The sequence below is a fragment of the Magnolia sinica genome, chromosome 1 (assembly GCF_029962835.1).
Source record: "Magnolia sinica isolate HGM2019 chromosome 1, MsV1, whole genome shotgun sequence".
Taxonomy (NCBI): Eukaryota; Viridiplantae; Streptophyta; class Magnoliopsida; order Magnoliales; family Magnoliaceae; genus Magnolia; species Magnolia sinica.
The window spans coordinates 1,972,987-1,999,362 of record NC_080573.1 but is presented as its reverse complement, the minus strand read 5'-3'; the positions used below and the strand labels follow the sequence as shown (position 1 = coordinate 1,999,362).

Sequence of the window (26,376 nt, the reverse complement as noted above, 5' to 3'; positions counted from 1 at the left end):
TACGTGTGAAAGATCTGGTCCATCATCAGATAGGTAACACGTGTTGTAAGTGGGCCAAACCTGTTGGATTGTATCCATATTCAACTAACATGTGTGGCCTACCATGTAAGTGGACTTATCTGATTTTTCTGTAAGCCTATGATCACATTGTTTCCTACCTGATTGACGGTCCAGATCTATATGCTTGTGCCATTTCAGCGCGCTTGGTGTGTTTGACACGAATCGCAACTGGCATCCGTGCGAAACCGCGCGTTCATCTTCAAGCGAGTGCGTCTCCTTGTCTAACGAAACCGGACGTGGATTGCCTGTGACCCCGCACTGTAAGTTAGTGTCGTCGTAAGCTGTGTGGGCCCCACAGAGATGACTGTGATAAATCCACTCCGTCCATCAGTTTTTCAATACAACAATAGGACACGAATAATAAAAAATAGGCATATCCAAAACTCATGTGGGCTACACCACACGAAACAGCGATTGAACCCCACCATGGAAACTTTGTGGGGGCCACATAAGTTTCGTATCAAGATAATATTTGTGCCTACACTTTATCTCAGTGGTAATAACTCTATGAACAGTTAGGATAACATATAAACGTCATGCTGGGCTCCAGGAAGGTTTCAGCGGTGGAATTTTCTGTTCCTACTTTTCGTGTGGTGTGGCCCACTTGAGTTTTTGATATGCCTGATTTTTATAGTTCTGTCCTATTATTGTCTTGAAAAACTTATGGACGGAGTGGATTTGTGAACGGAATCTCTTTGGTTGCAGCTTCAGTGGATCCCCCGATAAAATAGGTGGGCGAATCCTTGATTTTGGGGCTCAACATGATATATGTTCATTACATCCACGCTATCCATCCGTTTTTATAGCTCATTTTAGGGGATAAACCAAAAAACGAAGCAGATCCAAACTTTCAGGTGGACCATACCACAGGAAGCAGTGGTACTTGCTACAAAAATTTTGGATCGTGGTCTCTTTATCCAGGTCTTTGTTTCCTTATCAAAAGGTTCGATGACAAATAGCCCCGGGAAGTTTTTAATGGTGGGTATTCAATCACTATTGTTTCTTGTAGTGTGGTCCACCTAAGATTTGGATCTGCTTCAAATTTTTTTTATGACGCCCTAAAATAAAATGAACTCAAAAAATGGATGGACGGAGAGGATTTCGTACAAACATCGCAGTGGGTCCCACATGGGTTCCGAGCGCAGGAACTTCCTGCGAGAGGCTTTCGCAGGAAATCCGCGTCCGCTGACTAGAGGAATTTGGGCAACCCGCGTCCAATGAAAAAGCTTGCTGACTCGAGTCGTCACAGACCGGTTTGACTTGAGACCTCAATAAATAAATCATTCCAAATTCAATTTCTCTCTGCAAAATTATTATTATTATTATTTTTTATTTTTTGGGCTGCAATTGTTTCAAATTCCATTCTGTAACCATAGATCAAGGTCAGTTTCTCACTTTGAAATTTTGGGTGCGTTTGGCAACACTTCCAGAAGCCATTTCTGACAGCTTATCTTCCAAAAGAGAAGCTATTCTAAAGTGAGTATGGCTTTTATTTTGAAAGAAAAGCTCCTACCAAACGCACCCAAATATTTTTCCGAAGTTGTTTTGATATCTGCAGCCATGGACTTACACTGAAAGCCTTCCCAATTCTATTTCTGCCACATCTTGCTTTGCTTTTTCACAACCATTTAATAATTAGACACCCAAGGATATGAATAGTGTTCTTGGCTTTTTTGTTTGAACAAGTGGGCCACATTGTTCAGTGATCAGACCGCTCTACTATCTTGGGTGGCCTCTTCCCTTTAAACAAAATTCCTTGATAAGGCTATTTTTAGCTTTAAGGGTCGTTTGGATGCCTATAAATAAGGCAAGTTGTTAACAATTTACGAAAAATCATTTACAATCTGCTTTTGAATGTCCTTTTTTTTTTTTTGCCTGAAAGTCATTTATAGGCTATAAATTATTTACTGCATTTACCCCAATCTCATTTATAGGTGGCTCTTCATTTATAGCCTAATGATTATATTTTCAAAGATTGGCTCTCCATTTATAGGATTGAAATAATTTATAAGCTATCCAAACACAATCATTTACAGCTTACAGCCAAATAGAACAGGCTGTAAATAGTTTACACCTGTTAATCATTTACCGCTTAAACCATTTAAATGCATCCAAATGACCCCTTAGTTTATTGTGGCATTTTAATGATTAAAGAATTTATTTAAGGGGTTGTTAGGATGTATGTAAGTTTTTAAGTTGTGACTTAAGACTATAAGTCACTTAAAAGGGGAGTGACTTCCCACCCCTAGCCCAATGAAGTTTCAGGTACGGTTCCGACCCATGGCTCGGTGGTAGATAGAGTGCATTTCAACACTTTGGTCATGGTTTCGGTTGCCTACGTGGGGTGTGTATGTGAAAAAAAAGAAAAAGACATTTAGGTGAATTTCCTCCCCCAAACAATACTTGTAAGTGATTTATAGTTAAATCACTTTTAGATCGCCCTGACTTTTGGTTTGCCTGATCATAATGATGGGGTGCACCTGTTGGACGGGTTAAATATCATACACACACCATGTGGGGCCCCACAATGCTTGACTCAGCCACTTCTGAAAGAAATAGGCGGGGGCATTTCAGTCAGTTCGCCTCCCGAAACAGCACATCTTAGGAGTTTCAATTAGTCAAGTAATTGTTTGGTAAATTTAGGATTCTTGAGGAATTTAGCGGTGAAACTCGCCAACTTGTTTCTAGTTGAATTTTTCAGTTCAAATTTCCTTTTGCTTTGTAAGTTCTTTCTTTTTCATAGACAATTACATTTAGAGACTAGTGTTTTAAACAGTGAATAGCATGTAGCTAACAGCCCTTTGAAGCCCGAGGTATAAGCTATGTAGCGTGTAATGTAAGCCACACTACTCCTAACTTTAAATTAAAATAATGTGAAAATTAGGGAAAAGAGTGTATATATATATATATATATATATAAATCCAGAAACAAAGCTGCTTTAATACTGTTGCTCATGTTATTTTAATAAAATCATTGAAAATGTTTTCCAATTACAATAATAAATGGTTGTAAATGGGTAATGGTTATATTTGTCTACAATTTATTTTACCTCCTTTGTTAAACCCAAAAATCACTGTGAAAATGATAGTTTTATAATGTGAAAATGTAATGATTACAATTTACTTTACCTCATTCCTTTACAAGTGCATTTGACTCTTGATTTACATGCCATGATTCGTGTTTAAATGAACACCTAAAAATGATAATGATAGCCATTTACTCTGCATCTCTTAGGAAATTGGAAAACCAAATAGGCCCTAATAACTATTTTTTAGTGAAATTGCAAAAATGTAAAAATAATGGAAAATATAATTAATTTTACTGTTGTAGTGTTACTTATGCTATGTAGAATGTAGTATATGCCACATAGCATGTACCGTATGCTACATGTGACATATGCTATTTTTAGATGCTATGTAGCATGAAGGATATGCCACACTATGTAGAGTAACCTATTTAAAACACCAGCATAGACACAATAGAGTAAAAAATCTACTCCAGTTCTACTAATTGAATTCATATAAGGGGGCGAATGCGGGCAAACAAATGGATAACATTTGAGTTTGAACCTAACATACAAATCTAGGAGGACCTGTGTGGTAAACCCTAAGATTGAATTCATCTTATTTTAGTTAATTGCAATTATGTATTATGGATCGTATTTTTATTTTTATTTTTTGAAAGTTTGAAAGTAATCTTGGTAACCAACAATCATGATCCTAATACATAATTATGATCAAGTAAAATGAGATAAATTCATTTTTGGGTGTCTAAAAAATTGGCCCTAATGCGATTCATGCCACACATGCCAGTGTGGGTTATGTGCAAGATATAGGCCACTCACAGGGTGGGTCCTACAGTGAACAAGTCGTGGACAATGATCCTCCATTTTTTCTGATGTGTGACTAATGTAGGGGCATTTTCATATTGGGCTTGAGTGGGATGGCCTTTGGGATGCAAGGTCACACTCAAGGTGGGCGACCCACGGAACCCATATAATTTGGAGCCCGTGTGAGGCGGGTGGCTTGTGTAAGGCGGAACCCATGGATTTAGGGCCCACGAGGTGGCGAAACCTATGTATTTGGGGCTCACAAGGAGGGTTCGGCCCAGGACCAAACTTATGGATTTTAGGCCTGTACTATGAAATAAAGAGATTAATTCACCATGCTCTATTAGTTCGAGCTTTTAGAGCAAGTGGTTAATTGTCCGGCATCAGTAACCCAACTCCTGACTGGACCAACCTAATATTTTTGATTAGGCAGTGAGCCCCTCCTGATGAATGGTTGGGATCTTGCATACGCATGCACATTGGCGCTTGTGCCCTGAATCTCTTCTCCAATCTGTCTAGTCTTCCTATAAATCATGTTAGCATTCTCTGGGTCCAATCAAGGAGTTCTGCTTGTTTCATTCATATACTAGTTTTTGAGTTGGGTTTATTGTTTTGTTTACTGCTTGTTTCATGTTTCTACAGTGGCTATGGAATTTATTGGGATGCTCTTTGAGGTTGTGAAGAATGTCTGGGAACCCTTTGCGGAGCAGTTGAAGTATCTCAAAAACCTCCCAGAAAACATGGAGATTTTGAGAAGCAAAACAGAAGAACTAAGCAGCCAACAGAATGATGTAAAGATGGAACTAGATAGAGCTGAGGTAAGACAGGGGAAGAAGCGAAAGCGGGATGTAGAAGTATGGCTGAAAAATGTGGAAACAATCACAAAAGACGTAAGAAATATTGAAGATAAACTTGGAGAAGAAGAGAGATACTTACCACGTTTAAGATTGGGAAAGCTTGTTGTGAAGAAGATCGAAGAGGTGACCAAGCTGCAGGAGAAGGGTCGATTTTCAGATGGGTTGCTAATGGATGCAATGCCAGAGAACGGAATTACCCTGCCCACAACAAGGCTAGTGGGTAAAACAACAACTGAAAGAACTTTGGAACTGGTTTGGGATTGCTTGATGGATGCGAGTCTTGGAAAGATTGGAGTGCATGGAATGGGTGGAGTAGGGAAGACAACCATAATGAAACACATCAACAATCGTCTCAGAGAAACTCGTTTTTTCGACAATATTATTTGGGTGACGGTGTCAAAAGCCCGTAGCTTGGTGCGGCTACAGAGCGATATTGCAAAAGCAATTGAGTTAGACTTGCCTGAAGACGACTATGAAGACAACAGATCAGCGAAACTGTTTGCTGCTTTGATGCGAAGGAAGAAGTTTGTTCTCATCTTAGATGACATGTGGGAAGCATTTCCATTGGAAAAGGTTGGAATTCCAGCACCTGATGAAGATAATGGCTGCAAGTTAGTACTGACCACTCGTGACCTGGGAGTGTGTCGCGGGATGGAGACAGAGAAGGAAATCAAGGTAGAGGTTCTTTTGGAGGAGGAAGCATGGGAGCTGTTCAAGGATAAAGTCGGTGGTGAAGAGGTGCTCTCCTCAAAAGTACGCAACGTGGCAATGCTCGTAGCTAAAGAATGTGGCCGGTTACCACTCGCCATCATCACGGTCGGACGAGCTTTGAGGCAAGTGGATGATGTTAGGGTGTGGAGGAACGCATTGAATGAATTGAAAGGATCTACATGTGAGATCAAGGGCATGGAAGATGTTGTCTTTGCGCGCCTACAGTTCAGTTACCATCGCTTAAGAAATGACAAGATCCGAGCTTGTTTCTTATATTGCGCATTATATCCTGAGGATTACGAGATACCCACCAGGGAATTGAAAAATTATTGGATTTGGGAGGGATTAATTGCTGAAGTTGCGAACAGAGAAGCTGAACTTGACAAGGGGCAAGCTATACTGAAAGAACTCCAATATGCATGTATGTTAGAAAGTGTTATTGATAAGGATAATGTCGAATGTGTTAAGATCCATGACTTGATCAGAGACATGGCCATCAATATCGCAAGAGCGGCACCTCGGTTCATGGTCAAAGCAGGCGTTGGATTGAAGGAACTACCTAGAGATGAAGAATGGGATGGAGATTTAGAGAGAGTTTCGCTGATGAGGAATGATGTAGAAGGCATGACAGGTCAGCCCAAGTGTCCTAAACTCTGCACCTTACTGCTACAATTAAATCCTCTATCAGAAAACCCCTCACATTCGTTTTTTAAGCATATGCATAACCTTAAAGTCCTCGACCTATCTCGTTCTAAGGTGAAGTTTCTACCAGAGTCACTTTCCGAACTGGAAAACCTTCGTGCACTTCTATTATGTCATTGTCCGGTATCGAAGGTACCTTCAGTAGCAAAGATGAAGGAACTAAGGGTGTTGAACCTCTACTACACTCGCATTGAAGAATTGCCCAAAGGGGTGGAGAGTTTGACTACCTTGAGACAACTAGATCTCTCCTACACGCGGAATTTTAAAATATTTCCAGCTGAGGTAATACCCAAGCTTGCACATCTTGAAGATCTGTTGATGTACCGAAGCAGCTGCAGGTGGTCCTCATGCTCGTCATTGGTGGGGGAAGGAGCTGGCATAGAGGAGATCATGAGATCGCCGCAAATTACAACTCTCTACATTCATTTTGTGGATTTGCCCGCCTTTGTTAGTTATATGAGATCCATGCAGTGGCGGATGTTGAAGGGCTTTCGTTTCACTATAGGCCTTGTAACAAGCCGTTTACCCTCTGCTGCTTTCGAGTGGCATTCTTTTTCTGTAGAAATTGTGGGTTGTAATCTTGTTAGCAGTGAGAACTCCCTTCTGCTCCCAGACAATACTCTCAACTTGGACATCGACGACTGCAATGATATCTCTAGGTTATCAGAACTGCCGTGCTTAGCTAACTTAACACAGCTGCGAGAATGTTATCTTGGCCAATGCAAAGGGATGGAATGCGTGATAATGGCAGAAGAGAACTCTTTATTGACTCTAGAGAAATTGCTCTTATCTGAATTGCCAAATTTAAGGACTCTATGCAATGGATTTGTGCTACATGACACGCTTGCAAACCTAAAGGTATTGCATGTTGAAGCATGTATTAATTTGAAGAATCTATTCTCCCTTTTTCTGTTGCATCAACTACAGAACCTGGAAGAAATTGTAGTTGAAGGATGTAAGGTGATGGAGGAGATAGCGTCCGGAGGAGGAGAGGTGGGTGAAACTATTAATAATACCATCGCTCTCCCAAGGTTGAAGAGATTGGAATTCTATCAACTACCAGAATTGAAGAGCATTTGTGGGAGAATCTTGATTTGCAATTCTCTATGCATTATCAAGGTTTGGAATTGTCCAAAGCTGAAGAAGCTTCCTATCTCACTTAGCAGCCTAACACACTCCCTTGAAGAGATCCGTGGAAGCCGAAAGTGGTGGAATGAGTTGGAGTGGGACAATCACAATGCCAAGACTCACCTCCAACTCTTTTTCAAAGATATGTAAGAAGGAGAAGATGATGTATACCATTGTTGTATTTGTAATTCTATTGCTATGATTGTAGAATTTCCTACCTGAATCCAGATCTCTTTATCACACATCCTTTGCTTTTTGGAAACTATGTACTTGTAATTCTATTGCTATTATTGTAGAATTTCCTACTGGAATCCAGTCTCTTAATCACACATGTTTTGCTTTTCGGAAAGTATCTGCACTGGAGCTTTGGGTCCACCTCATGTTTGGGCTCACTATCAGAGATGGAGCCCACTCAAGTAGGTACTCCTAACAACTTTTAAACATGCTTTACATAGCTTATCTCTCACAGTGACCAGCCATCCAATCAAATCCCACCCTATGCCGAAATTGGTACACGCAAGGCCAGTACTCAATCCTAGTCCAATAGCCATACAGTGTGTGATAATTCACTGACATGGGTGGACGATTTCATGTTTATGAGATGCACCGTCAGGTGCGCCACTATGTCTTGTGTTTTTTAGACTGAAGCCCAAGAACGGACGTGGATTGCCCGTAGCCCCAAGCTGTGGCCCCGTGATGTGTGTGTTATATCCACTCCATTCATCTATTTTCCAAGCTCATTTTTAGGGCATGAGCCCAAACATGAGTTGGATCCAAAGCTCCAGTGGACCACACCACAGGAAGCAGTAGGGATTGAATGCCTACATTAAAAACTTCTTGGGGGACCACAATAGTTTTGGATCAAGCTGATATTTGCATTTTTCCTCTATCCAATGATCAGCGTGGGAATTGCCATGGTGGGCCCTAGGCAGTGTCAACGGTAGGCATATTTATCCCACTGTTACCTGTGGCAGGCCCACTTGAGCTTTAGATCTGCTTCATGCTGGGGCTCATGTCCAAAAATGAGCTGGTGAAATGGATGGATAGAGTGGATGTAACACTTAAATTATAGTGGCCCCAAAGAGCTTAGGGCTGCAGGGCTACCTACCATCCACGCCCACCAAAAGATCAGGCCGATTTACACGCACTGTTAAAACCGTCCAAATTAAGTATGGGTCCATCCGGGTGCATATAATCCATCAAATCAAGAATATCCTCTGGGCCAAATCAAATGAATTTAGAGGGATTAGACATGACTTTACACCGTTCCTTATGGCATGTCCCACCTAAATCCTGGGTTGGACTAATTTTCAAGATGCATGGTGAAAATGTGGCTGGGCACCTGATGGATGGGTTGGATCTGATGTATCCGATTTCTTGTTGGAAATCTTTCAATTCCGGATGATTTCTTCACAGTCAAGAGTCCTCTTTTTATCTTAGAAACAAAGTTCAAAGCAATCTACTTCAGATGAGAGAAAAAGCTGGCTAGGAGAAAAGAATGGTTCTCACTGGCAGCAGCAGGTAGTAAAGAGTAACGAAAGATACTCTGGCAGAGTGACGGATGATACCCAGGCACTTTGAAATTGCATACATGCATACAAGTAATTCAAGCAAACTGTCCAGAAAAAAAAAATAAAATGTTATTTGATTATCCGACCATCAGATTGGTGGACAGTTTTTGGATGGCTAATAATGGAAAAAATCCAATAGTCCCATTTCAACAAGCGTCAACTTATTTAAGTTAATGAACGCCATGTGGGCATGATACTCTGCCAGAGTATTGAAAAACACCCAGTAGGAGCAAATCCGAATAGCTTGGGAATTTCCAGATTAAGATGCATGAGGCATGCCTAAAGTAGAAGATTCATTCTACTACAGCTTGGATAGAAAATAACCAAACGCAAAAGAGAATGCAAATTTTTAATATATATTTTTTTGAAAAATATTAAAATAACTGAAGTTCTATTAAGGCTGCATTTGCTCTTTTGACAAAGTAACACATCCATATAACGATGCTTAGATAGTTCTCAGACCCTGTTGCAGAAATGTTTATTTTTTTAGCTAAAACCTCTCTCCATAGGCTACGTGAATAGCTAGTGGTGTAACATTGAAGCCATTTATGCCTAAGAAGGCCTTGAAGGCTCTGCACATTTGAAAGCCAGTGTCATAAAGAAACCAATGAATGAGTCTCTTTTCAGTATCATTGAACCTATATAAAGAGGAAGGCACAGACATGTTTGTTGAATGCATACAAAAGGTGTCTAATAGCAGAGGATTTTAAAACCAGTTTCATCAACACATCCATGAATTATTATTGAAGTGAAGGTAATAATAATGTGACAATACACCTAAACTTTTAAATGTCAAAAAACATGTAAAAATAAATAAATAAATAAAAATAGCATGTAAGACAATGATGGAAAAACAAAAAGTTCTTCATGAGGCACGTTCCTTGAGTCAACATGGCACAGTTTCAAAAAATAAAGAAGAAAAAAGCAATGATTCTGTTGCCTAGCCATGAGATAATTCTAAGCCATCACATTCAACTATAATGAAGTGGTGTCTAGGACCTTACACTATTGACTGCTAAAATCACTGGTTGAATCCCCCTTTAACATCAAGGGCAATGCTAAATAGCTTACCTTTTTTTCCATTTCATGAGGCATTTATACACATTCTATTTCGAAAAAATCTTGAGAACTGCTGCTTTTTGGAAGCATAAATTACAATAAGAATCCTGTCATATGGTTTTTTTTTTTTTTTTTTTTGCCCTTTTTGAAGATTGATAATATTATTCCTAAAAAAGCCGATGCCGAAACTTTACAAATATACAAAACAAAAAAGAATTATGACTCCCACCAACTATCCGGAAATCGAGTAAACTTTGATGCTGACGCCCATTACATTACAAGAGATTTAGCTCTTCTAAACACCTCCAAGACCTGCCCATTACGATTTCTGAAACATTGGTCATTCCTTTCTAACCATAGAATCCATATGCCTGCTAACAAACTTACTCGCTAAACTTTTCTCCCAATTTTATGCCACAACCCTTTTGCAAAGGAGCAATGTATGAAGAGATGATCCACCGCTAATTTCATCGGACATCTGGAACAATTTGCATTGGTAGATGGGGCCTTGAATTCTTCCCTGTGAACTGCAGCTTTTATGGATGGTAACTGGACCCCTTGTTAAGAAGGTCCTTGTGTTTGACCACGTCTCACAAGTCTCCTATTGATCCACAAGCCATCTTGAATTTCCTAAGATCACGGAGTACTTACTGAAAGGCAGAGGCTGGTGCTTTGGAAGGGCTTGAGCATCTTTTTGGCTTCTTTCTTAGGCCACATAAGGTGACTTAGCAATGCCATTGAATAGGCTTCTTCAGCGTCCCTGAGTACTTGGAAACGGATTCTCTTATGTGGTAAGAGCCTTGTCTATTTCATCGTTAACGCTAGACGATGATCTCCCTATTAGTAGGAAAAAATGAGATGCGTCGCTCAATTAAACTTCGAGGACAAAAAGAGGATGGAAGCTGTCAATCATGGAGGTCCATCATCGAAAATTCCAAGTAGGTGACAGAGAAATGCACTTGAACTATCGCATTCTTGTGAGAAACTACAGCCAATCGAAAGTATATTCTAGAAAATTTTTAACTAGATGACCATGGATGGTGGCGGTGAGCCTCTCTCATGGTCAGTTCTAAAGCCTGGATACAAAAAGGGTATTGTCTGGTGGACAGCCAATTGCAATTTTTTGCCAATCTAACATTTCAAAGCTGACCCCAAATTGTTGGGAGAAAGGCTAAGATGATATTGACTGATTACTCATTGAAAAATAGCATTCATTGGTGTTGGGATTTGTTACTCTATTCATATACAGGCACTGAAGATAGGGGGAGTGATTTCCATTACATTGGCCACTCACCTCCAGCATTTGCAGAGCTAGATCTCTCAAATGTGGAACTCTTGAATTTTACGTTCATTTGCAAGTTTGTCCATACTTCAGTGGCAGCAGCTATGCCACCCAAATACAGGTTTCAGTATCAAGTACACCAAGGTCCTTGGGTATGGCTGACCAGCAAAATCCAAACCATCAGGATACAGGTAAGACAATGATAGATCAATATTGCAGATAAGCATAACCAATCAATGACTGATTACTCATTGAAAAATAGCAGTCATTGGTGTTGGGATTTGTTACACTATTCATCTACAGCACTGAAGATAGGGGGTGTGATTCCCATTACATTGGCCACTCACCTCCAGCATTTGCAGAGACATATCTCTCAAATGTAGAACTCTTGAATTTTACGTTCATTTGCAAGTTTATCCATACTTCGGAGGCAGCAGTTATGCCACCCAAATACAGGTTTCAGTATCAAGCACACCAAGGTCCCGGGGTTTGGCGGACCCACAAAATCCAAACTATCAGGATACAGGTAAGACAATGATTGGTTAATATTGCAGATGAGCATAACCATGTCAAAATAATGATATCTCAAGTTGAATTTGTTGCCCAATTGTTATAATTTACTATAAATTCCGAACAGGTAACAACTACAGTTTGAATCTTGGTGGATCTGGATTTCAAGTCTCAGGGAAGGAGGATCTCATATCCTTACCCTTATTTGGTTATCTGGCTTGGGTAGCCCAGCTTCCTAGAAGGATCAAGAGTATCAGAGGGAAATGGAGATTTTTTTTTGGAAAATTTCTTGCAAAAATATTTGGTCTCTCTAATCTCCTTGACTTAGTACCGACCATGTCCTTCAAAAGCTAACTCAGAGAAGTTTAGATGCCAAAATCTATTTAGGGATGTTTAACCACAAAACCTATGAAGAAATTCTCCATTCGTTGGTACCCATTCCTTACCTACAAGCCATAGCGGAATATGCCTCGTAACTCATTCTCCTTGGGTATCTTTTACTGAAAATCTACTTACGAACCTTGTCATTTCACATAGAGGCAAACTAACGCCTCCCTACTCAGAAACTGCATTCAAGGGTTCTGTACCCTCGAACTTACTTCGTAGACTGCATAATGATCATGCTGACACGAAGTCTCAAAAGGTTTTGGATTGCAGGAGTTGGTATGCCAATGTTAGCAAGGAAAGAAGAGGCCTAAAATGAGCACATTGGAAAGTTAAAGCTATTGGCTAATTGTCAAACATCAAAAAAGAACATAAGGTTTTTAACTGGTTTAGATTTTAACCAAAAAGGGTTCTTTGTTGGAACTTATTCTCACCTTTGCCTTGGAACCATTTCTCCAATAGCTTCTCTTGAAGTCATTGGCATAAGAATTTAGTGGCTATAGCCTATAGTTTTGGTTGGATTCGATTTGTGAGAGCATGCACCACCTTGATAAGATGGCCCTTGCCCCTCTTTATATCTTAGGGTAAGAGGTTCCCCAGAATAAGTAATTTCAAATATTTGTACCATTGTGCTCGCTTAGGATGCTCTATGGTGGTCAGTTCCGCAAAGGTTCATGATGTTTGAAAGGCCATCTAGCTAGACCCATCAAAAAACATGAGAACAGAGCCAATGAAAGAGGCCTTCTTTAGGATGACATTTAATAACGCTTGAGGTCAGATCAACCAGTGGTTTGATCCGAGTTCAATTCAAGCTGGGTTCGATCCGAGTCGAGTCGAGCTAGGGCCAGCTCGAACTCATTTTCAAACTAAAAAAATCAGCTCGACTCGGCTCGAACTCATTTTCGAGCTCAAAAAATCAGCTTGACTCAGCTTGAACTCAGCTTCGAACCGAGTCGAATCAAGCTTTTCCGAGTCGAGTAGAGCGAGCTATCTGAGCTAGCTCGGTTCGTGTACACCTCTACCCACATAACTTGATGACGTTACTTCAGTAGCTAGTCTCGCTATTTGGAAGGACGCGGATAAGCTACTGACAGGTTGAGTAGCGAGACTAGCTACTGAGCGACGTTAGTAAGTTCTGTGGGCCCCATAATGATGTATGTTTTGTATCCACGCCGTCCATCCATTTGGAGAGATCATTTTAGTGAAATAGCTAAAGAATGAGTCTAATACAAATCTCCAGTGCACCACACCACATAAAAAAGTGGGGGGAGTGACGCCCACCGTTAAAAACTTCTAAGGCCCATAAAAGTTTTCGACCAAGCTGATACTTGTGTTTTCCCTTCCTTCATGTATGTGTTAACTTGTGAACAGTTTGTATTTCAAATAAACATCATGGTGGGCCTTAGGAAGGTTTCAGCAGTGGGAATCACTCTCCCCACTGTTTCCTGTGGTGAGGTCTACTAAAGCTTTGGATCTACCTTGTTCTTTGGATCATGTACTAAAATGATATCTTCAAATGGATGGACGGTGTGGATACAACACAAACATCATAGTGGGGCCCACAAAATCACTTCCATGGCAAGTCTTGCTACTCAACCTCTCTGTAGCTAATCCGCATCCGAAAGCAGGGGAGGATTGAACGTCTACCACTGCCCTTTTAGGGTCAGAGAAGTTTTGGATCAACATGAAATTCGTTTTTCCACTTCATGCAGGTATTTTTGACCCAATGAATAGATTGGATGGAAAATAAAGGTTATGGTGGGTCCCACGATCCCCACTTCTATTTTTGGTGTGGTTCATATGAGCTTTTGATAGGATTCATTTTTTTGTTAATGCTCTAAAATGATCTTGAAAAATTGACCAACGGTGCGGATATAATAAATACATCATTGTGGGGCTCATGCAACTTTGATCTCGAGTGAACAGTTCAAAGGAGATCAAAGTTACATGGCCCAATAGTGATGTATTTATTATATCTACACCATACATCTATTTTTAGAGATCATTTTAGAGCATTATCCAAAATTGAATCATATCCAAAGATCATTTGGACCACACCATAAATAGCAGTGAAACAATGATTTTCACCGTTAAACAATTTGTAAGGCCCATTATAATGTTTATTTTTCATCCAATCTGTTCATAAGGTCACGAAGACATGAATGAAGAGGAAAAACAAATTTCATATTGATCCAAAACTTCTGTAACCCCAAAAAAGGTTTCAATAGTAGACGTTCAATCCCTAACTATATTTTGCAATGTGGTCCACTTGATAGTTAAATTTTTATTTTTTATTTTTATCTCAAGCCTTAAGATGAGCTTGTCAAATGGAAGGAGAGTTTGGATATAACACATACCTTGTGATCAGACCCACAAAACTTGCTAGGCCAATTAAGCAACTATATAGTTGGTGTGAGGTACACGAGCCGAATGAAGTAGATCGGCTGGTGTACCTCACACCGGCTATATAGCTGCTGTAGGTTCATGCCGTGCGAAGATGAGCACTGATGCTCCTCGAGTTCCAAGTTGCACAAATGGTTCAAAGGAGATCAAAGTTACATGGGCTCTACATTGATGTACTTATTATTTCTACACCGTTCATCTATATTTAGAGTTCATTTTGGAGCATTATCCAAAAAAATGAATCATATCCAAAGATCATCCGGACCACACCATAAATAGCAGCGGAGATCATGACTTTCACTGTTAAACAATTTATAGGGGCCACCATAGCGTTTATTTTAATCCAACCTGTTCATAAGGTTACAAATACCTTAATGAAGAGGAAAAACAAATTTCATATTGATCCAAAACTTCCATGACCCCAAAAAGGATTTCAATGGTAGACATCGAATCCCCCACTGGTTTTTGCAGTGTGGTCCACCATTAAAAACTTCCTGGGGTCACAAAAATTTTGAATCAAGGTGATATTTGGATCAGCCATATTTTTTGGCGGGCATCCAATCATCCATATTTCCCAATGGGGTGGTCCACCTGAAATTTAGTTCTGACTCATTTTTGGGCTGAATGGATGACATAAATAAAAGAACATACATCATGTCGGGCCCACGCACCGACCACTACCCAGACCTCAGTACTGAAGGGGTCACCACCGAATCCTGAGTCCCTGATGAATAGAGATGAAGTCAGACTCACAAAAAGGTGGACCCAACTGAGCTTAGGTACTGTAATCGCTGTCACTAAAAAATCAGGAGAAAATGACCACTGTAGACAAAACCTTTTACCCAGCGGTTTTTATGAAGGAATACAAACTTAAGTGACCAAGTTAGACTAGCACGTGCGGACAGCGACTTTGAAGACGAAACTACCCCTCCTTTTCACTGCGAAGACGAGCGCTGACGCTCCTCCAACTGAGAGTTCTACGAACGGCTTAAAATAGATCAAAGTTACATGGCCCACAGCTATGTATTTATTATATCCACAACGTTCATCCATATTTCGAGATCATTTCGGAGCATTATCAACAAAAATAAAATCATATCCAAAGATCAACTGGGCACACCACACAGAGCAGCGGAAAATTGATTTTCATCGTTGAAACTTTTGTAGGGCCCACCATAACATTTATTTTCCATCCAATCTATTCATAAGGTCACAAAGACCTGGATGAAGAGGAAAAACAAATTTCATAATGATCCAAAACTTGTGTGGCCCCTAAAAGGGTTTCAACGGTAGACGTTCAAGTAGAATGGTAATGGTGTATGGACGGGGATACGGATATAGCTACGGTTATAATCCGTAGCCATAACAGTAGCTCGGCGATCAATCATAAATCCCGTGATTCCAACGCAAGTCGCTGTCCCTGTCGGCGATTAATCCCAGAATCCGCGATTCCACCCCCCGATCTATGGCTACGGATTATAACCGTAGCTATAACCGTAACCCTGTGCACTTTCTTTTTTCTTTTCTTTTCTTTTCTTTTCTTTTTTTCTTTTTTTTTTTTTTACATGGAAAATTTTATTCTACCTACATTTTTTTTCTAACACATATTTATATAAATATGTAAATATAAGCATATAAAAAAAAATTCTCTTTTTTTTTTTTCATTTCTTTCTTTATTCATATAAAAAAATATTTTCTAAACTAAATTTAGTTACTTGACGTACCATATATAATTTTAGGGTTGAAAGTTGGGCGGGCTCAACCCGACCAACCTGTGACCGACCCGACATTGGGTTGGGCTTGGTTAGGATGTATCGGGTTTGGTCTTGGGGTTGGGCCATACAAACAACAACTCGATAAAAGTTGAGTTGGGCTTGGGTTGAGGCCTCGGGAATTGTCAGGAAATGCATGGAAATGACTGTGAAATGAAGAAAAATGATCGTGAAATGCATGGAAATGACCATGAAATGTATGAAAATGACCATGAAATGACCGTAAAATGCATGGAAATGATCGTGAAATGAAATGGAATCGCCGGGATTGACCGTGAAATGCATGGAAATGACCGTGAAGTGAAAGGAAATGACCGTGAAATGAAACGGAATCGCCAGGATTGACCGTGAAATGCATGGAAATGACCGTGAAATGAAACGGAATCGTCAGGAATTGCCCGTGAAATGCATGGAAATGACCGTGAAGTGAAGCGAATTGACCGTGAAATACATGGAGATGACCATGAAATGAAATGGAATCACTGGGATTGACCGTGAAATGCATGGAAATGACCGTGAAGTGAAAGGAAATGACCGTGAAATGCATGGAAATGACCGTGAAATGAAACGGAATCGCCGGGATTGACCGTGAAATGCATGGAAATGACCGTGAAGTGAAGCGAATTGATCGTGAGCGAGGGAAGCTAGAAATTGAGCGAGGCAACGTACAAATTAAACGAGACAACCTAGGAAATGAGCGAGGAAACCCGGTCGACCCCGCAAATGGTATTCACACCCCAAACATTTAAGATCATTTTTTGTTTCTCTAATAATTGAAACAAGGAGAAACAAGTTTTTAAAATAAAGGCAAAAGCCAACTTTGGTGTATGTGAAATCTTTTCGTATTTCAATTTTTGACTCAAGGTTAAGGGCTATTGATAAACATAAACTAGAAATTGAGCGGGCCAAACCGGAAAATGAGCGAGACAAACTAGAATTTGAGCGGGCCAAATTGGAAATTGAGTGAGCTAAACTGGAAATTGAGTGGGCCAAACTCAAAATTGAGCGAGCCAAACTAGAAATTGAGCGAGCCAAACTGGAAATTGAGAGGGCCAAACTGGAAATTGAGCGGGACAAACTAAAAATTGAGCAGGCCAAACAGGAAATTGAGCGGGTCAAACTGGAAATTGAGCGGGCGAACATGGAAATGAGTGGGAGAAACTAGAATTTTAACGGGCCAAATTGGAAATTGAGCGGAACAAACTAGAAATTGGAGAGGGTCAAACTGAAAATTGAGCGGGCAAATATGGAAATGAGCGGGACAAACTGAAAATTAAGCGGGCCAAACTGGAAATTGAGCGGGCAAACATGGAAATGAGCAGGACAAACTAGAATTTCAGCGGGCTAAACTGGAAATTGAGTCGGCAAAAATGGAAATGAGTAGGACAAACTAAAAATTGAGCTAGACAAATTAGAAATTAAGCGGGCCAAACTGAAAATTGAGCGGGACAAACTGGAAAATGAGCGGGCCATCCACCTCTAGAGCCATGAACAGACTTGAACAATGAGAGAAGGGCTAGCTTTACCAACTTCAACTACTCTTGGGTGTAGTTAATAAACTCTAAAAGATTGAAAATCCATTGTCCTTACACAAATGTGCAAGTCTGAAACATGGCAAATATCAGACTGGTCATAGCATTTTTTAAGGTACGTTAGAATTGTGCTTTGACATAATGAATACCCTGGGAAATAAGCCACTTTCAAAATACCCGCCATTTTAGCTTCTCCAATACCCGCCATTATAGCTTCTCCAATTTTACCCGCCATTATAGCTTCTCCAGTTTGTCCCGCTCAATTTCCAGTTTAGCCCGCTCAATTTCTACTTTCCGAAATTGCTCCATGCTACAAGTTCTCCAGATGCAAATAACTGAAAAATCATGAAAACATGTCCCTCATAATATTGTTCTGTTTTCTCTACCACCCCACCGAATCCATTTTCCATGCAACCCGAGACCTCAACCCGAGCCCAACCCAAGTTTTATCGGGTTGGTGTTTGTATGGCCTAACCGCAAGACCAACTCCCATAACATCCTGTCCAAGCCCAACCTAATGTCAGGTCGATCACATTTTGGTCAGGTTGAACCCGCCCAACCTTCAACCATAAAATCATATATGATATGTCAAGTAACTAATTTGGGTTTGAGAAATTTAGGACTGTGGACCCCACCTTTTATCCAGCTGTGTTTTATGAAAGAAGACAAACTTTGTTTTGCAACTTAGACCTCCACGTGCGGATTACGAATTTCAGGATGAAAATACCCCTTCTTTCATGGAAACGGATTGGGTACTCCCCCTGCCACCAGCTAATGGTGGATGGTTGGTGGTCTGTGGGCCCCACCATGATGTATTCTTTTCATCCATGCCGTCCATATATTTTTCCACATCAGACCAAAAATAAGGTAAATCCAAATCTCAAGTGTACCACATTACAGGAAAAAGTGTTGAATGAGTGTCGAGCATTAAAAACTTTTTGGGGGCCCACTATGATGTCTGTGAGAAATCCTCCCCATCTAAGTTCATTCATAGGGTCACAAAAACCTGGGTGAAGAAGAAAAACAAATTTCATAATGATCCAAAACTTCGATAACCCCTAAAAGGGTTTCAATGGTAGACGTTCAATTCCCCAATGCCTTTTACAGTGTGGTCTACTTGATAGTTAGATCTATCTTATTTTTTGTCCCAAGCCTTAATATGAGGTTGCCAAATATATGGACGGTTTGGATATAACACAGACCTCATGATGGGACCCACAAAAGGCGGTGGGGATTACAATAGCAAAAAAAAAAAAAAAAACTGGGAACTGTAGCTAGGGTTTTCTATAGCTACGGATTACAACTGTAGCTATAGACGTAGCTCCGCGATCAATCGCAGGTCCTGCGATTCCTCCGCAAGTCGCTGTCCCAATCGGCAATCAATCGTGGATCCCGCGATTCCACCCCCGATCTATGGCTACAGATTATAATCGTAGCTATAACCATATCCGTATCCTTTATTTCGTTCTTTTTTTTTTTTTTTTTACATGGAGAATTTTATTCTACCTACATTTTTCTCTAATGCATATTTATATAAATATGTATATATAAGCATATAAATTTTTTTTTTATCTCTTTTTTTCATTTCTTTCTTTATTCATATAACAAGAATATCTTCTAAACCAAAATTAGTTACTTGACGTACCATATATGATTTTAGGGCTAGAAGTTGGGCGGGCTCAACCCGACCAACCTGTGGCCGACCCAACATTGGGTTGGGCTTGGGCAGGATGTATCGAGTTTGGTCTTGGGGTTGGGCCATACAAACACCAACCTGATAAAACTTGGGTTGAGCTCGGATTGAGGTCTTAGGTTGCCTGACCCAACACGAACCCGATTAATATATAAGTTTCTTATAAATTAATTATAATTGAGTGCAGATCATCTGTGTTGAAGGCAAAGGAAATTCCAATGCCTCCCCTCAAGCTAACAATATATGCTGGATTTTCCTCTCCCAAATAAATTACTTGATACAAAATACAACTTGTGATGGAGTAGTCCTATACTTTAGTTTGTTTGTTTAGAAAAAAATGCATGGAAATGATGGTGAAGTGAAGGGAATTGACCGTGAAATGAAACGGAATCACTGGAATTGACCGTGAAATGCATGGAAATGACCGTGAAGTGAAGGGAAATGACCGTGAAGTGCATGGAAATGATCGTGAATCAACACAGAATTGCCAGGATTGACCGTGAAATGCATGAAAATGACCGTGAATCAACGCAGAATCGCCGGGATTGACCGTGAAATGCATGGAAATGACTGTGAAGTGGAGCGAATTGACCGTGAAATGCATGGAAATGACTGTGAAGTGGAGCGAATTGAACGTGAAATGCGTGGAAATGACCATGAAGTGAAGGGAATTCACCATGAAATGCATGGAAATGATCGTGAATCAACACGGTTGGAAATGACCGTGAAATGCATGGAAATGACCGTGAAGTGAAGCGACCGATCAAAATCGAGCGGGCCAAACCGAAATTAAGCGACAAATCAAAAATGAGCGGCCAAACCGAAAATCGAGTGGGACAAATCGAAAATTGAGTAGGCCAAACAGAAAAATGAGCGGGCCAAATGGAAATTGAGTGAGACAAACCGAAATTGAGTGGGCCAAACTAGGAAATGAGCAAAGCAAATCGAAAATCGAGCGCCAAACTAGAAATTAAGCGCCAAACCGAAATTAAGCGCCAAATCGCCTAATCAAAATTGAGCGACAAATCGAAAATGAGCGGACAAACCGCAAAATGAGCCGATAAACCGAAATTGAGCAGGGAAACATGAAATCACAGGCAAACTAGAAAATCATTATGCCCATCCGATTCCTATGGTATGATCCACTGATATTTTGATATGCTTCAATTTAGGGCTCAACCCCTTAATTAGATAGAAAAACAGATCGACGGTGTTGTATACTACATGAAACGGATTGACTACTCCCCCTGCCACCAGCTAATGGCTGGTGCTCGGTGCTCTGTGGGCCCTATCATGATGTATGTGTTTCAACCATACTGTCCGTCTTTTTTTATATATCGTTTTATGATATTATACAAAAAAATGAGGTATATCCTTATCTCAATTGGACCACATTATAGGAAACAATGTTTAATGAACATCGACCATTAAAAACCTTTTGGTGGCCATAAACGTATTGGATCAAGCTGATCTTTGTTTTTAGCCTTCATCTGGGTCTTTATGACGTAATAAACAGATTGGATTTCATATAAGCAGTACAGTCGGCCTCAGGAGGATTTAAATGATGGATATCTAATCACTATTGTTTTCCTGTATTGTGGTACATCTAAGATTTATATCCCTCTTATTTTTAGGATGAAGCCCTGAAATGACAATAGGGAAGGATGAAGATTTCCTATTAGGCAGTTTCAGCAACATAGCCATTGGAATGTTGTCTATCTAATGAAGGACTTGGTCCCATGGCTGGCTAGTGGTAGACTCAGGACATGATTTAAGGTCCAATTTGAGGCCCACATATCCAATCAAATTCCATTGATTGGACTTGGTACCACATATGCAGAACTGGTAGCCTTATTGTTGGGTTTATGCAAAAAACCATAGAGTATGGGAGGGTTTCATACAGCCGTACACATATCCAAGCCCATGCGGTTGTCCTTACTTCACGGTCATTACCATGCATTTCACGGTTAATTCTGGCGATTTCGTTTCATTTCACGGTAATTTCTATGCATTGTTCAGGTCTGTTCATGGCTCTGGAGGTGGATAGCCCGCTTATTTTCCAGTTTGTCCTGCTCAATTTCCTGTTTGGCCCACTCAATTTTCAGTTTGTCCCGCTCATTTCCATGTTTGCCCGCTCAATTTCCAGTTTGTCTCGCTCAATTTTCAGTTTATCCCGCTCAATTTCCAGTTTGTCCCGCTCATTTTCCAGTTTGTCCCACTCATTTTCCAGTTAGGCCAGTTTGACCTGCTCAATTTCCAGTTTGGCCCGCTCATTTTTCAATTTGGCCTGCTCAATTCCAATTTGTCCCGCTCAATTCCCAGTTTGGCCCGCTCAATTTTCAGCTTATCCCGCTCGATTTCCAGTTTGTCCCGCTCAATTTCCAGTTTATCCCGCTCAATTTCCAGTTTGGCCCGCTCAATTTCCTGTTTGGCCCGCTCATTTTCCAGTTTGTCCCGCTCATTTCCATGTTTGCCCGCTCAATTTCCAGTTTGTCTCGCTCAATTTCCAGTTTATCTCGCTCAATTTCCAGTTTGGCCCGCTCAATTTACAGTTTGTCCCGCTCAATTTTCAGTTTGTCCCGCTCAATTTCTAGTTTGTGCCACCCAACTTTCGGCCATAAAATCCTATATGATACGTCAAGTAACTAATTTTGGTTTAGAAGATATTCTTGTTATACGGTTAAAGAAAGAAATGGAGAAAAAAGAGATAAAATTTTGTTTATATGCTTATATATACATATTGATTATAACTATGTGTAGGTGGAATAAAATGAAAAAGGATAAAAACTAAATGCAAGGAAAACATTAAATTCCTCTTATGTAAACTGAATTAATGCTCCAAACAGTGTTCCCACAAACAAATTTTCCGAAAGGACATTCATCCAAATATGCTATGAAATAAATTTTCAGACTAAAAATTTGTTTTCGCTTGGCCTGGGCCTGGCTCATTGACAGTCCTACATGTGACCAGCAGGCAACAAATGAATGTGCGTATTTGAATGCAAAGACCTTTTGGTAATGAATTTGTCTTTTAAAAAAAATATTCAATTTGTCTGGAGGCTGAATTACTCTCATTAAACCAATGTTTTCTAATTCATGTTTACTTAATGTCATTATTACATTGTAGGGTGCCATGAAGAGACAGGAAGCCTCCAAAGATATTTTCAGGCCACAACAGCAAAAAAAGGCTAGGATCTTCTAGAGTATGAGATTTCAGCAAAGATGATATGACTTCAGCAAGCAAGAAATATGCCACTTGTGTAAAGAAATAGAATAATCATTCAATCACCTATATCTTGTTTGTGGAATGCCTAGGGATATGGAACTTCTTCAAACGCTTTTTAATTTGTTGGGTTCTCCAAAAAAGTGGCCTTGGTCGTAGGTGGGAGGATGAAATTGTTGTTTAATCAAGTAGGGAGAATTTTGAGGATGCTTTCATTTGACATAATCTGGTAGATCTGGAAGGAAAGGAATAAGAAATTCTTTGAAAACAGAGTATCATTAGAAGTGAGTGAGAGACATGATCAAGAATTTTTTATCAGTTGGTTGAATTTAGTGAAAATGGGTTTTGTGTCACTTTGGCATCTGTATGGAAAGAGCTTGAACAGCGACAACATGGACAAAAGAATTTAGTTGATGTTATGAGAAGTGACTAGGGAGAAATAATATGGTGTTTCAGACCGGTGAGACTCCAACAAGGCAGGTGAGTCTCATTTATATATAAACACTTCAATAAAAGTGGAACTCATTGTTACAATACTTAAAACATACAAGATTCAGTTTATTTAACTTTCTGTAATCCAGTCAGATTGAACGGGATCCCACAACATTAATAAAGATGATTTCAGAGCCCAAATGAGAGTGAAATGGTAAATTAGTCATTGTAGAGAGAGATTTATGATCAGTCATTTCTGAAAGTTTGCATTTTAAAATTGCTTGCTAGTTCTACCAGGAGATAGATACATGTACATCCAACTCTCAGATTGCCCGCTGATTTGCATGACCATTCCTTCAAAACTAAGAACTGCCTTTGAAACTACCAAACCTCACCAAGATTATATGACCACGATGCAACCAGTAGTTTAGATAAACCAGATGCAACTGATAACTATTATAGTTTCATTCCTACAACCTACATCACACAATGTTCCTCATATCGAAGCTCCATTCCAAATAAAATCTTTGAAACAATCAGTGTAATGATAAAAAGAATAAACAAAATTTATAATAGAAGCAAAGGAAATAAGCACTACCAAATGATAAAGCAAAGGTTAGTGCATTATCAAACTGATTCAGTTTATGAGATTCTTCTCCTCCTCATATATACTAGCCTGAACAAAGAAAACAAGCCCACAAACATGCATGAATTTGTCTCATGACTTGAACTCATTTAACCTAGAGAGCATTCAAGAACCAAGGCCCAGAAGTACATATCAAGTTCAATATTGTGCTAAAAGTGAAATCGATCAATTTCTGGACAAAACTAATAGGAACAAAAAAAAAAATGGGAGATTTAATATTGTTGCTGTATTTTCTTAATGATCTATATGCAGCTAGCACATCCGTAGCTGGCTCAGATCAATAGCCTAGCTCACCAAACCATGGACTGCTTTTGCATCTTTTTACTGACCAAGTATTTTCTTAACTGATGGTTTGCAAACAGACGATTAAGAAAAAGCTGAAACAAAAATCAAAATTTGATAGAAAAAAGATAAAAATTGGACCTATTTACAATAGTCACTTGCCCATTAGTTGGGTCAGCTTAGCATCAAATTCCTTCTTCAGTTCCACCTCTTCTTCCAAATACCTCCACTTCAGCTCAGTCTTCTCATCTTCATGCAATCGTATCAGCTTCTCTCTCTCTCTCTCTCTCTCTCTCTCTCTCTCTCTCTCTCTGCTTCAAACTCTTTTATCTGATTTGACTAGCTATCAATGAATTGAGCAATCTCCTCAAGCCTACTTTAAGGACTGTTTGGATTTGTGGATTTTTTATTTTTTATTTTTGAAGAAAATGGAGTTTTTTGGGAAACTCCATATCTTGAAAACAATAAGAAATGAAAAATTGTTTCCCATGATTGTCTTTCAGCAAGATTTTCTTGAAAAAATTTCATCATTTACAAATCTATATTCATGGAAAATTTGTTGTCAGTCTAGGTAAGGAAACTTAAAGGGGGCATTTTTCAGGAAAGAAGCTGATACGAATGGATTGGCATGTTTCATCGGTTACAAATCTATATTCATGGAAAATTTCATCGTTTACAAATCTATGACAATAGTTTTGCAATTTCAAATACCAGCTTCTAGATTGAGCAACTTGGATTGCATAAATGATTGAGTGAACACATAGCATGTAAAATAGGAACTATAGGCATTAGTGAGCAGAAATGAGCAAGAATGAATCAGGCATTTCATCGAACACATGGACTACAATGCATTTCATAAAACATATCATTTGAAAATCATTTCAAATAAACAGCACAACAAGTTCTTAAGCATAGATCGCAACCCGTGATCATTATCTGGGCCCTTAGGGAAAATTAAACGTAACATAGGGTTCAAACTTGTCGGCGGTTTCGAAGTAGGAGTTCGACGTAGGGCTTAAGGATCTCTACAATAGACGTATTCTATTAGCAATTGTGAAAAAAGGGTTTCAATAGTCTAGGTTTTTGGGTCGAGGGTTGGATCTCACCTGTTTGTGGTCCCGCTCGTGGCACGAAGTCTTCTCTCATTGTTCAGGTCTGTTCATGGCTCTGGAGGTGGATGGCCCACTCATTTTCCAGTTTGTCTCGTTCAATTTCCAGTTTGGCCCGCTCAATTTCCAGTTTGTCCCGCTCAATTTTTAGTTTGTCCCGCTCATTTCCATGTTTCCCGCTATTTTCAGCTTGTCTCGCTCAATTTTCGGTTTGTCCCATCAATTTCTAGTTGGGCCCGCTCATTTTCCAGCTTTGTCCCGCTCAATTTTCAATTTGGCCCGCTCAATTTTCCGCTTTGTCCTCGCTCAATTTTCGCTTGTCCCGCTCAAATTTCTGGCCCGCTCAAATTTCATTTGTCCCGCTCAATTTTCATGTTCGCTCTGTTTGTCCCGCCCAATTTCCAGTTTGGCCCGCTGAAATTCTAGTTTGTCCCGCTCATTTCCATGTTTGCCCGCTCAATTTTCAGTTTGTCCCGCTCATTTTCCAGTTTGGCCCCCTCATTTTCCAGTTTGTCCCGCTCAATTTTCAGTTTGGCCTGCTCAATTTCTAGTTTGTCCCGCTTAATTTCCAGTTTGGCCCACTCAATTTCTAGTTTGGCCCGCTCAATTTCCAGTTTGGCCCGCTCAATTTCTAGTTTGTCCCGCTCAATTTTCAGTTTATCCTGCTTATTTCCATGTTTGCCCGCTCAATTTCCAGTTTGGCCCGCTCAATTTCCAGTTTGTTACTTCATGGTCATTTTCATGCATTTCACGGGCAATCCCGGCGATTCCGTTTCATTTTATGGTCATTTCCATGCATTTCATGGTCAATCCCGGCGATTCCGTTTCATTTCACGGTTATTTCCATACATTTCCTGGTCAATCCCGGTGATTCCATTTCATTTCACGGTCATTTCCATGCATTTCATGGTCATTTCCCTTCACTTCACGATCATTTCCATGCATTTCACGATCAATCCCGACGATTCCATTTCATTTCACAGTCAATCCTGGCGATTCCGTTTTGATTCACGGTCATTTCCATGCATTTCACGGTCAATTTCCTTCACTTCACGGTCATTTCCATGCATTTCACGGCCAATTCCCTTCACGGTCATTTCCATGCATGGTCATTTCCATGCATTTCACGGTCAATTTCCTTCACTTCACGGTCATTTCCATGCATTTCACGGGCAATCCCGGCGATTCCG

General features: G+C 40.0%; 1 protein-coding gene across 1 annotated transcript; it reads left to right on the top strand.

Moving 5' to 3' along the window:
• Positions 1–1,404: 1,404 nt before the first annotated feature.
• On the top strand, positions 1,405–7,615 carry LOC131235532 (disease resistance protein At4g27190-like). The gene is made up of 2 exons (XM_058232757.1): positions 1,405–1,536; positions 4,533–7,615. Coding segments are annotated over exons 1-2 (2,907 nt in total). The 5' UTR covers positions 1,405–1,535; the 3' UTR covers positions 7,439–7,615.
• Positions 7,616–26,376: the final 18,761 nt, after the last annotated feature.